General features: G+C 53.2%; 1 protein-coding gene and 1 long non-coding RNA gene across 4 annotated transcripts in view; one reads left to right on the top strand and one right to left on the bottom strand.

Annotated features, from left to right (window-relative positions):
* Positions 1-83: 83 nt before the first annotated feature.
* On the bottom strand, positions 84-14,906 carry LOC129544415 (uncharacterized). 2 transcript variants are annotated; one of them, XR_008683453.2, is made up of 4 exons: positions 14,676-14,906; positions 2,458-2,625; positions 2,239-2,355; positions 84-506 (listed from the first exon to the last, which is right to left on the bottom strand). It is a non-coding gene; the product is annotated as an uncharacterized LOC129544415 (long non-coding RNA). The 2 variants fall into 2 exon arrangements; XR_016035536.1 differs by lacking the exon at positions 14,676-14,906 and adding an exon at positions 10,270-10,408.
* ZNF385C (zinc finger protein 385C) overlaps positions 10,448-17,090 on the top strand; it is a 39,507-nt gene continuing 32,864 nt past the window's right edge. For both annotated transcript variants that reach the window (XM_088829113.1, XM_088829112.1), the window contains exon 1: positions 10,448-10,602. In XM_088829113.1, coding sequence (XP_088685239.1) covers positions 10,569-10,602 — 34 coding nt within the window. In that variant the 5' untranslated portion in view covers positions 10,448-10,568. The remainder of the gene's footprint in view (positions 10,603-17,090) is intronic.

Below are 17,090 nucleotides of genomic sequence, written 5' to 3'. Positions count from 1 at the left end.
GAATGCAAACATTTGAAACCAAAACATACCAACACTGAAGACTTCTTCAGAAAGTGCTTTCCAATTTAATTCCTTCATCAGATTTTTCCATTTTTTTCCCTCTATGGTACAAACAAACTTCCTTTTTTTTCATTCTATTTTAACTTTATTGAAATTATTTTCACCGGCATCAATTCTGTATAGATTTTGCAGCTGAGAATTGATTCGCTGATCAATTTCACAATGATTAAAGGCTCCCGACCCTGCTCTCCACCATTGTGTGAGTGACTGGGTAACTCCTCCAATTTTGGAAGATTCGAATGTAAACAGAGATTTGTGTTCAAGATTGGATTCTTGTGTCCACTGTAGCCAACAAGTTTTCTTGTATCTGGTTCTAGCTATTACCAGTGTTACTTGTACCAGCCAAAGTCTTAGGTGGAGAGTTGCATTTATATCTCAGTTAATCTCTGGGCAGGATCATGGATTGCAGAGAAGGGCTTTGGGGAGGTGGGTAGGAGCCAGATCTCCTAAAGTAAGAGAAGCCAGGAGAGTGAAATGTTCAGATTTGCTTTTTAAAAAGTCTCCTCTAGGGAATTCCCTGGTTGCCCAGTGGTTAGGACTGGGCTATTTCACTGCTGAGGCCCAGGTTCAATCTCTGGTTAGGGGAACTAAGATCCCGCAAGATGTATGGTGCTACCAATCAATCAGTCAAATAAAAAAGCTCCTCTGGCCATGTGGAGAACAGACTGGGAGGGTAGTGGAAGCAGGGAGGCTGATGAGGAGGCTGTTGTGCCAATCCACGTGGCAAAGAGAAGTGAACAGCTTGAAGGCAGGTTAGGGAGATAGAAAGACAGGGTAATCCCATCTTGCTTCCCGAATCCCAGCACAACCCTCCCTACTCCCTCAGAATGTCCTCCATGTCATTTCTCACACCTCAGCTCCTGCCCTCGCTTCCTCTGAGGTCCCAGATAACCCAGGGTTCGGCCACTTGAAGTTTGCACAGAGTGGAGACCAAGAACTGGGGTGTTTTCCTTGGGGCTCTCTCCCAGTCTGTCTCCTGGCTGAATGTGGTAAGGGAGAGTCAGGGATGCCCTGCTGAGGTAGGGGTTCGGGGATGGAATAGCCCTCAGATCCACCCACCCAGAGCACGTGGCTGGAGCAGCCAGGGAGACCACAGACTTGGCCATGAAACAGACCCAGACACAAGGCACTTGTCTGATCTGTGGCTCTGAGCTCTGGGTGTGACCCTGGGCAGGGGTACAAAGGGGCCTCTGTCAGTGCGGGGCACGAAGCCCACCTGGGCCAGGCCAGGCGCTGAAGGAGTCAGGAGGTGGGCCTTGGGGTGTTTGAAGAGAGAAAGCTTGAAGCAACTGACCTGAGTTTTGGGTGTCATCTGGGGCAAGTCACTTCCTGTCCTTGACCTGTCTGCTCACCTGTATAATAGAATCTGAATCCCAGCCTCCCAGAACTAGCTGCATTGTCAGGACTGACTTTGGTGACTAAAACTTCACCTTCCTGGAATCATGTATTTTTAAATATTATTTAACAAGCGCACATACTGATCACCAGGTACCTGTTTCCTAAACACTGTAAAAACGTTGACTCATTTAATCCCCGTAAAACCCTCTAGGAAAGATCCTGTTTTATCCTTGAATCTGCCTGCAATGTGAGACGATCCTTCCTTGGGTCAGGAAGATCCCCTGTAGAAGGGCATGGCTACCCACTCTAGTATTCTTGCTGGAGAATTGTCCGTGGAGAATTCCATGGACAGAGGAGCCTGGTGGGCTACAGTCCATGGGGTTGCAAAGAGTCGGACACGACTGAGCGACTAACACTACAGATGGGGAAATTGGGGCACAGAGGTGGCCAAGGTCATACAGCTGGGAAGTGGCAGGAGTAGGACTTGAACCCAGTGTAGGGATATACCTATACTATGCTGTTTCCCTACAGGAAGGGGTGAGTATCCCTTAGGCCAGGGAGCCCAAGCACAGGGTGGGGGACCTGATTCTTCATCAGGGATGGAAAGGGGTTCAGGAACACCTCTGCCTTGAGCATAACCATGCAATGTCTCCCCTCCCAGGGCCTGGCCCCTAGGACAGGGCTATGAGTGACCAGAGACCCAGGACAGGAGAAGAGGGTGGAACAGGGAGTTACAGGAGCAGGTCACAACCCTGCCACCTTTGACCCAGTTGTGGGAGCAGCTGTGACCAGCAGAGGTTGGGGTAGGTTTGGTATGCCTTCAGCTAGGACTAGTCATACCTGTGGGGTGCCAGACTTGGAGCCACGTGGTTGGAGGAAGCCCAGGGTTTGGCTGGACATAAAGCATGGACATGTAGCATAATGGAGTCGGGGGCTTCCGCCAGGGGGCTGAGGATGCTGGAGAAACAGAGCCCAAGTCCACAGCGTCAGGACTGTCCGTCTTCATGGAAAGCCTTTGAGCATGCGCGGAACCTGACTTAAAAGGGAGGCGGGGCTTACCAGGCTGAGGTCCAAGAAGCCGGTAGCTTACATCCTAAGCAGCAGGTGGTCCAGTGTGGGCGTGGCTCAGGATTGGATGTGGAGAGCTGTGACCGCCAAGCTGTGAGCTGGTACTTGCTCTTCCAGATGCATCTCTAGGCCTGTCTGCTCTTCGGAATCACCTGGATGCTTGTTAGAAAGGCAGACACCGAGCCTCACTCCAGATTCTGAATCTGAATCCCTGGGATGAGGGCCCAGACCAGGATGCCTGACAAGCTCCCTAGTGATGCTCACGTAGCCAGGCGCTTGGGAAAACCACCGGGCAATGGGTTCTCGCCCTTGGCTGTGCATCAGAATCACCTGGGCAGAACTGAAAATTCCTGGTGCCCAGAATGCAACCATACGAATCTCTGGGGAGGTGTCCCATCATTTTCAAAGCTGCCCAGGTGATTCCAGTGAGTGGCCATGGTTGAGTATCTTCGAGCAGCCCTGACCCTCATCTCAGGCAGCTCTGGGCTGAGCTGTGCCATCCTCAGAGAGTCCTTTCCTGGTCCCTTGTTCTCCCTCACCTTGTGTGTTTATCCACTTATTGACCTGACCATCCTTCTAGATTGCAAGCTCCATGAGGGCCCCTTAAGACTTCTGTTCATTGCTGCATCCCCTAGGCATAGAATGGAGGGCCTAGCATATAGAAGGTGTTCAACGGGTGTTTATTGAGTGAATTTATCAAGTCCCTCCTCTGTGCCAGGCCCTAAGGGAGATACTCTCCATATATCATCTCAATTTTCCCAACAAATCCACAAGGTACATACTTTTGTACCCATTTTACAGATCAGAGAGGCGAAGCGACTTGCCCAAGGTCTGACGGCTCCAGAACCCAGGCTCTGTTCTGGGCCCCGAACTGTCTCCCAGCCAAGGGCTTTGGGCAGCCCCTGCTGTGGGAAGCAGCCTGACAGCCTGGAGGCTGAACGGAGGACCTGGGGGACCTGGGGCATGTTGACTCAGCCCATCCCCAGGGCGTTTCTTGGAAGCTCTCTGCTGGTTTTGAAAGGCCTCCTTCATGGCCTGCAACGGCTGTGTGCTTCCACCCACCCGACTGATTTGAGAGGAGGACTCCTTGATGCGGTTGGCAGTTGCTCCCTGGCCAGCAAGATGGACCATGGCCATCCCACCATCTCCTTCAGCCAGTGCGCTCGGAGGCTCTCCCCTCCCTCCTGCCCCAGGTGACCCCGGATTCTCAGGGTCATTCTCAGTGCCCCCCTGCCTTCATTCTTCTGAGGTTAGCATGTGTTAGGTTCAGTTACTTATAGAGGGGAAGAGGGGAAGACCTCAAGATCCAGGAAGGTGGGAGAATTCTGCTGGACAAACTAACCAAAGAAAAGCATCAGGAAATGAAGGGTGGGTTGGGGAAACTCAAAGATCTAAATTTCCTTAGGGTTGATCCTGGCTGGTAGTCAGGGCCTCTCCCGGCCTCTTCTGAATGCAGCTCTTTAAGTAGGAAGGAGGGTAGCCAAGGTCCCAGTGAGGACCCCTGGGCCCTCAGCCATTCCTTGTCTTCTATGGGGAAGTATGAGCAAGTCCCCCCAGTAAGCTGACTGCCTTCTTGCCTGCTGCTGTTGCACTGAATATTCTGGGGAGGGGGCCATCCCTGCTGTGGACACCCCAGTCCCCAGCCTCCTCTCCTCCTGCTCCAGCCTCTCCTACATGATCCAGCTTTGCCCAGCTGGATGAGGAGGTTGAAATAATTTCCGTTGCGTTGGCAACGAACATAAGTTGGATATAACTCTGGACTAGGGAAGACTGGGGACGGGCTGGCAGCCTTGAGCGGCAGGATGATGAGCAGGAGGGGAGGGGTCTAGTCTGGATATGCAGACGGGCACCATGTGTTGGGAGAGCAGATTATTTGTGAGGTTTCAGGGGTTCCACCCAGGCCCATTTGTCTTTCCTTTTTGCCCCATTAGTTTCCATTGCACAGCTGTGGGGAAGTTCTTTCTGCAGTCTCACCACTGTCCCTCATGCTTTAACTAACAATGTCATCCCCTCACATCATAATGGCTCTTTATAGCCTGCAGGGTGTTTTCTATTTGTTATCTTATTTAATCTTCTCAGCTGTCAACCTTGGGTTAGGGGAGTTATTATTAGTTATTGCTAGCCCCATTTCATAGATCAGGAAACTGAGATGTGGGGAAAATGGCCATGTTCCCAGCACAGGTCAGTAAGCGGCAGAGTCATATGGAAGTGCTTGTTTGCCTGATTACAAGTTACTCTGGTTTTCATGAGGTCCCCCCCTCCCCAAATTACTGTCACAGACACACACATAACCTTCTCCCACAAACAGCTCTTCACTGTTTCATGTCACCACAATTCAGAAGCAGCCCAGGCCTGAAAAGGTCATGGTGTCCATCCCCCTGCCTCTAGGCTGGTGCAGTGGAGCCTCCATGGGGCCCATATCTGGAGCTCATCCGGCCATGGTCCAGGAGAGGGTGATGGTGGCAAAGGCAGGGGAGTCGAGGGTGTCAGCTGCTGCTGCTTCTTTTTGAGCAAAGACTTTTAAAGGTTAATGTGATAATCTCATCCCGATTACTGCAAACTGAGGACTTCAGGCTCATCCAAGAATCTATTAGTAGTCATGCAGGAGGGGCAGGGAGACTGCGGGGCCCACCCTGCCACCCCACCGCCATCCTCACGCATGTTGAAGGGGGCCGAGCCTTTCGGTTTTATGTTTTGTTTTTAGTGGAAAGAGGTATTTCTAGATTGTGGTAAGGATGCTTTGGGTCTCCCTACTTCAAGACCTGGACCAAGGGATCCCAATCCTTCCCTTTTACGTCTAAGTTACTGTTCTAGGAGGGGTTGCTGATGGGTCTGGATGCAAGGCCAGAGATCACAGAAAATCAGGGACCTGGGAGGTCATCACACCCCCCACCCCCTCTTCCCTGCTGGGTAACCAAGGCCTGTTGCTGTTGTCCCACATCACGCCTGCCCAGAAGTAAACCAATTAGCACCGTGTCTGGTTCTGTGTTCCCAGCGCCTGTCTCATTATTTGGGGATTTATGTCTCGGTCACCGTGAAGGACGACTGTCCCGGTTTCCACTGGGGGGAGCCCGGCCAGCCATAGAGCCCAGCGGGCGGCAGGAGGTGGTGCTGTCCTGCTTGGGGGCAGGATGGGGATTTAATTTCAGGGGGATTTGCAAGCAGTGGGGAGCCGCCCTGGGCACATGGTGGATTCAGGCTATTTTAGGAGGCAAAAGGCTGGCCCTGTGGGGGGAGGGCTCTCAACCTTTAGCGATTCTGCCCTTTCAGTGGGAATGGAAAGGACCTGGGATGGAGGAAGCAAGCCCATCTGAGGTTGGGGCTTCTCCCACCTTCCTGAAACTCAGGGCCCCAGAATGAGTGTGTACTTCCAACCCCAGGTGGGGCAGTGAGCAGAACACGAGCTGCTGACTAGGTAGGGGTCTTTGGCTTCTCTCCTGAGCCCCTCTGTTGTAGGCTTTCTAACTGGGGTCCTTGGTGTTATTAGAAGGAACAATTAATATAACCATCTCATACCTTTGTGATAGGAATTATATTTACCGAGCGCTTAGGGAAGGCCCCATGGCACAGGGAAAAGGGCAGAAGCTTAAGGCCAGACACACCCGGCTCCCGTTCTGTATGGGTCACTTCCAAGCTGGTAATGTGGGTTATGTAAGTCCTTTCACCTCTCTGAGCCCCAGTGCCCTGTCTCTAAAGCGAGGACCATAACGCCTCATTAATGACGCCTGTGTTATTATATTAACTGGGTACAAATTATGTCAGGCACACTGCAGGGATGATCTCTCATCACCCTCTGCCATGTTATGATGTGTTAATTGTCCTGTTTTACAAATAAGGAAACTGAAGCTCAGAGAGGGAAAGTAACTTGCCTCGGCCCACACAGCCAGAGCAAGGAACCCGATCCATTTTCTGTACCCACAGTGAGGGTTGGTGCATTCCTTAAATCCAGCAATATCTGTTGGTTATCTTTGATGTGCCCGCACTGTTCTAGGGCTGGGGATTCATCACGGACAAAACAGAGGAAACGGAGGGACTTCCCTGGTGGTCCAGTGGCTGAAGACCCTGCACTCGCAGTGCAGGGGCTGGGGTTTGATCCCTGGTCAGGGAACTAGATCCTGTATGCCACAACTAAAAGTTCCCACATGCCACAACGAAGATCAAAGATTCTGTATGCCACTCCCTCCTCCAAGCAGCCAAATAATAAATATTTTTTAAAAATACAGAGGAAGAGGAGATAATGGAATGAGACTGAGCAGCAGGGAGAACTGAGTTGGCCAGTTAGAGACACAGTGGCCTTATTTAGACTGAGAATTATTTTCTGATGGCGTTGTCAGGGGAGGGTGACAACTAAGGGATGGAACCCCTCCTTGGAAGATGCTCGGTGGGAAAGGGAGCACCAGCACCCCAGCACCTCCAGCTGTCAGGACTAGGAAAAGGGTTTCCGTGTTGTCTTCCCCTCACCCCACATTTACAGGAAAAAAGTCTGGGTGTGTTGGGATAAGGCACCATGAGATAGAGGGAAGAAGGCCTCGTGTTTAGAGTCAACCAGATGGGGTTCAATTTCACCCCTTTCTAGCTGTGTGAGCTGGGGCAGGTAAACTAACCTCTCAGAACCTCCCTTTCCTTATCTTTAAAAAAAAAAAAAAACTATTTATTTTTGGCTGTGCTGGATCTTCGTTCGTGCGCATGAGGGTTTTTCTCTAGTTGTGACAAGCAGGGGCTACTCTTCGTTGCGGTGCGTGGCCTTCTTATTGCTTGCGGAGCACAGACTCTAAATGGGTGGGCCTCGGTGGTTGTGGCACATGCTCCTCAGCATGTGGGATCTTCCCGGACCAGGGATCGAACCCATGTTTCCCGCATTGGCAGGTGGATTCTTTACCACCAGGCTGCTAGGGAAGCCCCCTTTTCTTATCTTTAAAGTGGGGAGAGGAATGCTGACTTTTCAGGGCTATTTGGGAGGAGAAAATGGATCAGTAAATATCTGGGAAGGGACTGGCAAACAGAAGGCTCACAGCTAGGAGCTGTGTTGTGTGTGTGTGTGCAGGGTTGGAGTTTGGGGGCGTGTAATCCTGGTGTATCTAGGTGAAGCCACGTCTTTGTGGTGGCACTCAGCTGGCACCTGTGCTCCTGTTGAATGATTTCAACAGGCCGGGCAGAACAGGAGAGCCAGCAAGCCTAAACACAAGGTCTGGGGCTCACAGTGCTAGAGATCGCTCTCTGGGTGACTAGATGGGGAGGCTGAGCTCACCAGCAATGACATGAAAATAAATGAGGGAGGTTTCATGGAGCCTCGGCTCTCTATACAGCTGACTCAGAAGTGCAGAAAAGTTAACAGTGGGCAGCATTAGTAGAGGACAGGATAGAGGGTGGGGGGAGGTGATTCTCTCCCTGGCTCTGTCCTAAGGAGGTCATTGAAAGTCTAAATATGTTTAAGAGGGATATAAGTGGGATCATAAAACCTCTGGAGACAAGTTTTTATTGAGTTGAACGGTTCAAGTCACTTGGTCACCATGCAGCATACTGAGCAGAAGGAAATGAATAAAGGCCCAGAACTAGCCCCCTCAGCACAGTGCTGTAGCCTGGGCAGGGTCTGGGGGACACAGTTCAATACAGCATGATAAGTACAGTGTTAGGGTCCCATACAAGATGCCCTAGGAGCACGTAGGAGGGGCTTCCTGGAGGAGGTGGCCATGTCAGGGGAAGAACAGCTGAGGGAAATGGGTCTCTTTCACTGAGCAGAGAGATCCCTGAAGAAGAGGCTGCCAGCCATGTTCAGCTGGCTGTGGAAGGTGGGGTGGACTTTTTCTGCATTACCAGGAAGCAGACCTGGGCTTCCCTGGTGACTCAGCTGGTTAAGAATCCACCTGCAACGTGGGAGACCTGGGTTCGATCCCTGAGTTGGGAAGATCCCCTGGAAAAGGGAACAACTACCCGCTCCAGTATTCTGGCCTGGAGAATTCCATGGACTGTATAGTCCATGGGGTCACAAAGAGTCAGACATGACTGAGCAACTTTCACTAAACCACTAGGGAGCAGATCTAGAACCCATGCACAGGCACTACAGGAAAGCAGCTTTCAGCTCCCCTACTGATGGGCTTTCTATCCTTTGAGACCCTCCATCAGTGGGACAGGCCATCTCATGAGGCAGTGAGTGCCCCGTCCTCAGCACGTTCAAGCAAAGGCCAGAGGGTAACTCATCAGGGACAAGTTACAAAAGGGCCAGGATGACCTCTAAGATCTCTTCCAGGTCTGAGCAACTGCATGCAGTTTGCCATGGACGGACACAGGATGTGGCCCGTGACAGAGGAGATGTGGTCGGATCAAGTTAGAGGGTGGGTGTGTTGGGGGTGCGCTTGCCAGGTACTGTCATGTGACTGTCAGCTCCACTCTGCGCTTATTGGTTTTTGAGTAACCCCTTCACTGGGATATGTCACATACCATACAATTTGCCCATTTAAAGTGGACACTTTAATGTGGCTTGACTCTTTGAGTGGAAATGAATTCATGCATTCATTCCACAACTCTTTGTAGAGCATTTATAGAGCTTTAGTGCTGGTGCTTCTGATACCTGGAAAATAAAAGCCCTTTCCCCATGGGGGAGACAGGTAAGTGTCCAGGCAAAAGCACTGCATCTTGGGAGATGTGCTAAGAGGGAAAATAAGCAGGGCCTGGGATAAAGCGTAACTGGGTTGGGGAAAGGGGGTCCTGGGGAGGTGATAGCGGAATTGAGGCCTGAGTGGCAAGGAAAAGGCCTTGTGAAGATCAGGGGAGAGTTCCAGGCTGAGGGAACGGCAGAGACCTCAAGACAGGAGTGAGTTGGTAGATGTGAGAACCAGGAAGAAGTGCCGGGAGCTAGCAAGTGAGACATCACCAGGGCTCCCCGTGGTAAGACCTCCTCTCTGGGAGGCCTGTTTCACACGAAGCCTGGCTAGAGTGTGAGGTGGGAAGAACAGCACTGGTCCATCTTCTTTAATACAAGAGCCGTTCCTATCGCCTTTCCTTGAGACTCTCCAGTAATGGAATGATGGCAGGTGCTGTTAGGAGGTTATGCCATCAGCCCCTGCCTCCTGCCCTCCTCTGCTTGGCTTCATTCTCCTGTCTCATGCCCCAGTGTGGGCCAGAGCCAGTTCACTGATTCCCTGGGAAGAATCAGAAATGATCCCCAGCCACATACACCGGTGATGTTTCCCCAACAGGCCCACTGATTTAATCCCCTGATCTCTGGACAACCTGGAGTCTCCCATTTGGTCCTGACTTCATGTGTGACTTTGAGCCAGTTACTTAACATCCCCAATCTTTCATCTCCTGGTCTGTAAAATGGAGATCAAACCAGTCTGGGGCAAGTTGTTATCATTGAATGACATCCCTCTTGGCACTCAGGAGGTACTCCATGAATGTCCGCTTCCTTTTTCTCCCTGAGCTTCCCCTCAAAAGAGGGGCTGGTTTACAAAAGGGTAGAGAAGGCTTCCCAAGTGGTGCTAGTGGTAAAGAACCCCCTTGCCAAAGCAGGAGACTCCGGTTTGATCCCTGGGTCAGGAAGAGCCCCCTGGAGGGCATGGCAACCCACTCCAGTATTTATTCTTGCCTGGAAAATTCCATGGACAGAGGAGCCTGGTGGGCTACAGTCCATAGGGTGACAAAGAGTCTGACAGGACTGAAGCGACTTCGCATGCACAGGCAGGGAAGGTCACAGCAGGCCAGTGGGGGGTGGCCAGTTTGGGGTCCCCTCCCCCCAACTCTGGGACCCTTTGGAAGGTGAGGGGCACTCAGGACTGGCCAGCCAGGGGTCGGGAGGCTACTCACCGATGGGTCCAGCCCTGCCGCCAGAAGAGCCCCTGGGTCTCCCCTCGTCTGCTGCCCGGGGAGCCCCAGCGCCAGGCCGCTCTCCCGACCCGCTCTCCCGACCCGCTCGGCTGCGCTCCGCTCCGGGCGGCGCGGCTCCTGGCACCTGCTCCCCGTGGGCCGCCCAGGGGCGGGCTCCGGGGACGCGGCGGCTGCCCCGGGACGCGCGGGCCCCGGACTCATCCGCCGCGCACCTCCCGGGGCCAGGAGCCGGGAGCCGCCGAGAATCCGGACCGCCCCGGGCGGCCGCGCACTACTGGATGCGGCCCCGCTCGGGTCGGAAGCGCCCTTCAGGTAGGCGCGGGCGCGGGCCCTGGGACCGCACTCCCGGCTCCCCATCCCGGACCGACGCGCCGCGGGGACCGAGCGCCCAAGGGGGTCCGCGCGCGGGGTGGGGGTGTAGGTGGCTCCGTAGAGCTGGTGGCAGCAGCGAGGACCCTACCCTGCCTTGTGTTTTGGGAAGGTGGGCGACAAGAATCACGACTTAACCGGAAACCGAGGCTGGGAGCGGGGACAAGGGTGATGGCCAGAACTTTTAGCTCCCAGGAAGAAGGGGAAGGGAGGCCGGCGACCACAGGCCAGGGACAGCGAGAGTCATCCCGAGAAGGGGACCATTCTCCACAGACAGGGGGCTCGACCACAGAACCTACCCTTTTTGTCTAAGTTCTTTAGAGACTGCAAAAATCAACTCCTGCCCCATCAACCCCTGAGATAGAACAGAACGGAAGAGGAGGGGGATGGGAGACCTATTGTCTTTTGGGGGTGGGTGGCTGCAGAGAGTACACTCATCCCCCCACCCCACCCCCATCTCCATTATTCACACTCATTGGAGGAGGCCGCCTTGTCTGCCCCTCCTCCTTCAACCAGAGTGCCTCCTCTTCTGTCAGGATCAGAAGCAGAGGTTGGCCCTCCTGGCCTTTGCAGGAGGCAGGATTCCACCTCACCACCCACCCCCACAAAGCTCAAACAGTCCCCGGACCTCTCAGCCCTCCTCCCTCCAGCTCTCTCTTGGACTCATTCTCTCAGCCCCATCTTGGAAGTGCTGACCCTGGGGCCATCACGATGGGGAGCCTGGTTTGGGGGAGCTAGTGTTCAGTCTTTTGGGGAGTTGGGCCAGGAGAGCAAGCAGGGGATGAGGCTGAACTGTGCCAGGGTCCCAGGCAGGGGGGTTGGTGGTGGTGGGGTCTCCTGTACAAATCAGGTTCCTAGGCCTTGCCTGGCAGCAGAGGTCAGAGTAGGGGACACTGAGGCTAATCCCCCCGCCCCCACCTTAGAGGCAGCTGTTCTGTGTTACCACTGTGGGCCCTTCGAGGAGGGATGCAGCATAGATAACAAGAAAGACTTCCTTCTGGAGGGTGGCCAGAGGATCTTTCAGGGGAGTATCAGTGTCCAGGAGAGGCAGCCCTTATCTTCAGGGTGTCCGGGGGAAGGAGGCCCTCTGGGACTCCCAGCCAATAGGGGGTGAGGATAGCCTGGGGTTGGTGACCTCACCTCTGGACCATTGCTCTCTGTCACCTCTCATGCCCTCTCTCTTGCTTCCTTGGAGCCGGAGTGTTGACTTTCAGAACCACTTAGCCAGCTCACTCCTGAAAACCCCAGCACCCAGCCGTCCCCAGGGAAAGGTGACAGGCTTCATTTCTCATCACTTCGGATGGGACAACAGACATGGCTGCCTTGGTTTGTCCAGTGGATCCCTCCCACCCCCACTCACAACAGCAGACAACTGGACCAGTTGTGGCCCAGCCCCATGGCCTCCTGCCTGACAAAGTAGGGATGTGTGGGCTGGGGTGGGCATGGCTGCCCCCACTCGGGCCATCCCACTCCTCTAGGTGGGAGTCTCTGACTCATTTGGGGAGTCTTGGGTATGACCGTGGGTGATCCCAGCTCTCTAAGCCATCCCCTGGGGGTGCTGCTCTGTGGGGGCCACACAGTGAAGGGGGTTGTCACCCTTCCAAACCTTGCAAGGACTTGGGAGAGCGGAGTGCTTGGTGGTGGCTCCTTGGGGACCTGTGGGGGGCAGCCAGGCTCAGGAGGGCTCACACTCCACAGGACAAGAACAGACGAAGCCGCTCTTCCAGACACAACCCCATACTCCCACCCGTGATCCTGTGAGTGATTAGATGGGGCCGCCAGGCTGTGTACCCCTTCCCCCTGCATCACAGGATAAGGTCTGTCGTTTTGATGGTTAGCCTCAGTTTCCTCATCTGTAGAGCCTCACAGGGTTTCTCTGAGGGTTAACAGAGGTGATGTCTGTCCAGTGCCCGGAAGGCAATGGGCACTCGCCGCAGGGCAGTTCTTTCTCTGTCCCTACCCCGCCTTCCTCTGGCCACTGAAACAGACAAATACAGCTTGGCATCCCCCCTACCACCCCAACCTTAGAGGCAGCTGCTCCATGTGGCCACTACAGCACCGCCTGCAAGGGACCTACGAGATTAGCCCAGCCCAACCCCCTCTCTTTAAAGACAAGGAACTGAAGCCCAGAGGGGCAGGGACTGGCCTGAGTTTGGCCAGCCAACCAGGCTCCCTTCTCAGAGGCAGGGCTGGGGACCTGGCTCGGGGAGGTGAAGGGTAGATATTGGCAGACCTGGGGGAAAATACCACAGTGTAATTGGGCTCATTAAGGATTAGGTGAGGGAGCCCTTCATGCCCTGCCAAAGGCTGGGGACAGGCCTAGAACCCTCCTCTCCTGTTAACCCTTTGGCAAAGACAGGTCTTCCCCAAGAACCCCCTTCCCCAGGATGCAACAACTCCCTGCTCTGCACTCACGGCCTCCGAATTTCTTTCTCTCTAGCCATCTTTGGGTAGTGCAGTGCCCAAGGATGCCATTGAAACCTGGGGCCCCGAAGTCCACTGTCACCCAGCAAGAAGGGGTGGAAATGGGCTCTGGAGCCATACCTGAGTGCTCCCTTCCCCCAAGCCCCCTCTACCTCCATGAGGACAGACACACAGACAGCAACCTTGTGTGTGTGCCAAGTTGTGTCTGACTCTTTGAGACCCAATGGGCCATAGCCATCCAGGGTCCAGGCAGGAATATTGGAGTGGGTAGCCATTCCCTTCTCCAGGGGATCTTCCTGACCCAGGGATTGAACCTGGAGGGCAGGTTCTTTACCACTAGCGCCACTGGGAAGACAGCCAAGACAGCCTTGGTCTCCATCCATCTCCTGGCATAAGCCTGCCTTCAAGTGGGTGGCTCCCTCCCTGGTCCAACCACCCCCACTCCCTGCTGCAGGAAGGTGAGAACAGAGGGAACTTTATTGTCTTCCTGTGTAAATTACAGACAGGCTCTTTTTCTCTGCTTTCACCAGGTCTTTTCCTGAATTAAGTCCAGTTCTCCCCGTGTCTTCATACCCTCTCCTCCTAGCCTCTCTGGCTCTGGCCTCCCCCCTTCCTGCCCAGGGGGTTGGCATCTCCCTGCCTGGCATCTGGGACAGTGAGGGCTGGGCAGTCCTGAGCCTCCCCAGGAGCCCTTCTTTGCATCCGTAGTTCCCCACCCCACCCAGCAGTTCAAACCAGGGTATAACAGGCTTTAAAGTGAGAAAGAAAGTGAAGTCGCTTAGTCATGTCCGTCTTTTTGCAACCCCATGGACTGTAGCCTAACAGGTTCCTCCGTCCATGGAATTTTCCAGGCAAGAGTACTGGAGTGGGTTGCTATTTCCTTCTTTGGGGGATCTTCCCTACCCAGGGATCAAACCCGGGACCCCTGCATTGGGAGTTCAGAATCTTAGCCGCTGGACCACCATGGAAGTCCCCCAGAAGCAGCTCTTACACTGCCTGTCTATGTACTTTGAAGCAAGTCCTCTCCCCTGCTCTGGGACTCAACTTCCTCTTCTGTTAAAGAGAGCATGTCCTGTCCAAATGTGGGTCCAGTGAGGGTGAGTCATGCTGGTTCTGAATAGAAGCCAGCACAGGGTGTGCTGACCTCTTAATGCTCACAGCAGGGGTTAGACTGACATGTGTGTGCGATAAAAACTGCCCACCCCTCCACATTTCTGGCTGGTAACCGTGGCTGAGCTGGAGTGGTGGAGCTCCCAAGAGGACAGCTGGGAAGCCTGTGTTAGGCAGGGCAGGCTGCAGCAGGCCCAGCAACCTGGCTGGTGGGTACACAATTAGCCCCGGAATCCAGGCGGGCCCTGTGAACCCAGAGGCTGTATATCATGGGGGCTTAATCAGCCCCGTGGCAGATATTTGTCTGCTCTCTTGGACCGTGTCCTGGGCCTGCCTGTCATAAACTGCACTGAGATTTCAAAATACCACTGTCCCCATGCTGCTGGGGCAGCCTGCTCTCCTGGGCAAGGCCAGGAAAATCTCACTCTCTTGAAGACTCTTCCCCCTGCCTGATTGGACCGCCCCCACCCCCATACTCGTACCTGGTACTTTTTTCCTGGTCCGCTTTCCTTCTGAGAGAGCAGGGGAAGACTTGTAAAGGCAGGAGAATAGCTGTGATGACCTCAATCTAGAGGTGAGGATGTAGAATCTTTACAAGGTGATGGAGTGACTTTCCCGTGTGCCCTCTGTGGGCAGAGCTGTCCCCTGGACTCCAGACATGATGCCCAGGAGTTTGTTATGGCTCAGATGGGGCAACCTAGTTGCCTCAGAAGTGTGGAGGAGTGGAGTCTACTCTCCTGGGTCAGAGTTCTACCTCTTATCTTCCCGCTCGACTCCAGCTGCGCTATCTGGAGGCTATCTCTGGTACTGCAGTCCAACCAGACCTGCCTGTAGAAGCAGCCCCTCCTACCGCCTTGGTTTTCACATGGTGTCCTCCCGTATGCATGTACGGTGCTGTGTTCAGTCATGGCCGACTCTTTGCGACCCCATGGACTGTAGATCACCAGGCTCCTCTGTCCATGGGCTTCTCTAGGCAAGAATACTTGCCTGAAGTGGGTTGTCATTTCCTCCTCCAGGGGATCTTCCCGACCCACGGATTGAACCTGTGCCTCTTTGTCTCCTGCATTGGCAGATGGGTTCTTTACTACTTGTGGCACTTGGGAACTCTCTGCATGATTGTGTCCACATTTCCCCCTTTTATAAGAACACCAGTCATATGGGGTTAGGGGCCTAGCCTAACTCCATCTTAACCTAGCTAATAGCATTTGCAATGACCTTTTTTCCAAATAAGGTTGCATTTCATATTCTGAACTGCTGGAGATGAGGATTTCAACATACAACTTTGAGGTGGGGACAGATGTTCAGTGACAGTCTTATTCCATGAGCTGGGCACAATGACAGCCCCACGGTGACTCAGCTACACTGTGACATGCATACAGAGTGACACAGATTCGCCTCAACAGACAACAGGGTAACCGAGACATTCACAGTGACCCAGGTACACCGTGATAGACACATAGGGTGACAGACAAAGGGACTCCATTCACAAGCTGCAAAACACAGACACATCCCAGATTATAAAGAACCGATGTTTATAGGACCCTGAGAAGTATTTTACAGAGAGCAGTTCGTCTAATCCTCACAATGTGTGTGACTTAGGAACTGCTCATCACCCCATTTTACAGATATACAAATGAGAGGACTGAGGCTCAAGTCACACAGCCAGGAAGTGACAGAGCTGAGATTCGAAACCAGGTAGGAGTCAATACAGAGCTGGTGCTCTTAATTGCTGTGCCACTCTGTTCCATTCACTCACAGTCCCCACACACGTACTGACAGCCGATTTTGTGGGAACATTGCCCACAGAAGTGACAAGCAGTTTACTGAGAGCAGGGCGTGGGGTTCAGGGACTACAGGCAAGTTCTTGGCTGTGAACTTGAGAAATTAATTTACTTCGTTTGGATGTGGGCTCCAGCACTAGGCGTGTGGCCTTATGGGAATATTACAGCATCAGTTGGCTTCACTGGGTCTAATTTGCAAAATGAACACAAATCTAAAGACACAGGAAATGCCTTTTAAGCATGTATTAGTTTACTCAGGGCTTCCCAGGTGGCACTAGTTGTAAAGAACCCTCCTGTCAATGCAGAAGATGTAAGAGACATAGGTTCAGTCCCTGGGTGGGGAAGGGAGGAGGGCATAGCAACCCACTCCAGTATTCTTGCCTGGAGCATCCCATGGACAGAGGAGCCTGATGGACTACAGTTCATGGGGCCACAGAGTTGGACACAACTTAGCAACTTAGCACAGCACAACTGCATATTAGTTTGCTCAGGCTGCCATAACAAAGAACCACAGACTGAGTGGCTTAAACACCAACTATTTATTTTCTCCCAATTCTGGAGGATAGAGGTTTGGGTTCAAGGTGTAGGGTTGGTTTCTTCTGAGGCCTTGTTCCTTTGCTTGCAGACTGCCATCTTTTTCCTGGGTCTTCCCATGGTCTTCTCTCTGTAACTGTGTCCAAATTTCCTTTTATTTTGGCTGCCCCGTGAAGCTCGTGGAATCTTAGTTCCCTGATCAAGTATCGAACCCATGGCCTTGGCTGTGAGAGTGCAGAGTCCTAACCACTGGACCACCAGGGAATTTCTGAAATTTCCTCTTCTTAGAAGAACACCAGTCATATTGAATTTGGGACCACCCTAATGACCTCATCTTAACTTGATTACCTCTTTAAAGGTCCTCTCTCCAAATACAATCACATTCTGAGGTACCAGGAGTTAGGACTTCAAGTCATGAATTTGTGGGGAGAGAGGACAGGGGTCACTGGGCACAATTCTGCCCACATAAGAGAAATGGGCTCAGTCACTCCTCACTCAGGCCCTAGCCATGGGGTGGCCTCAGTCTGGGGGAGAGACACAGTTCCTGACCTCAGGAATCCTCTGTCCTGGTTGGGGGGACAC

Source organism: Moschus berezovskii, chromosome 20, assembly GCF_049115385.1.
Source record: "Moschus berezovskii isolate FMDL1 chromosome 20, NW_MosBer_1.0, whole genome shotgun sequence".
Taxonomy (NCBI): domain Eukaryota; kingdom Metazoa; phylum Chordata; class Mammalia; order Artiodactyla; family Moschidae; genus Moschus; species Moschus berezovskii.
This window is presented reverse-complemented; position numbering and strand designations above follow the sequence as displayed.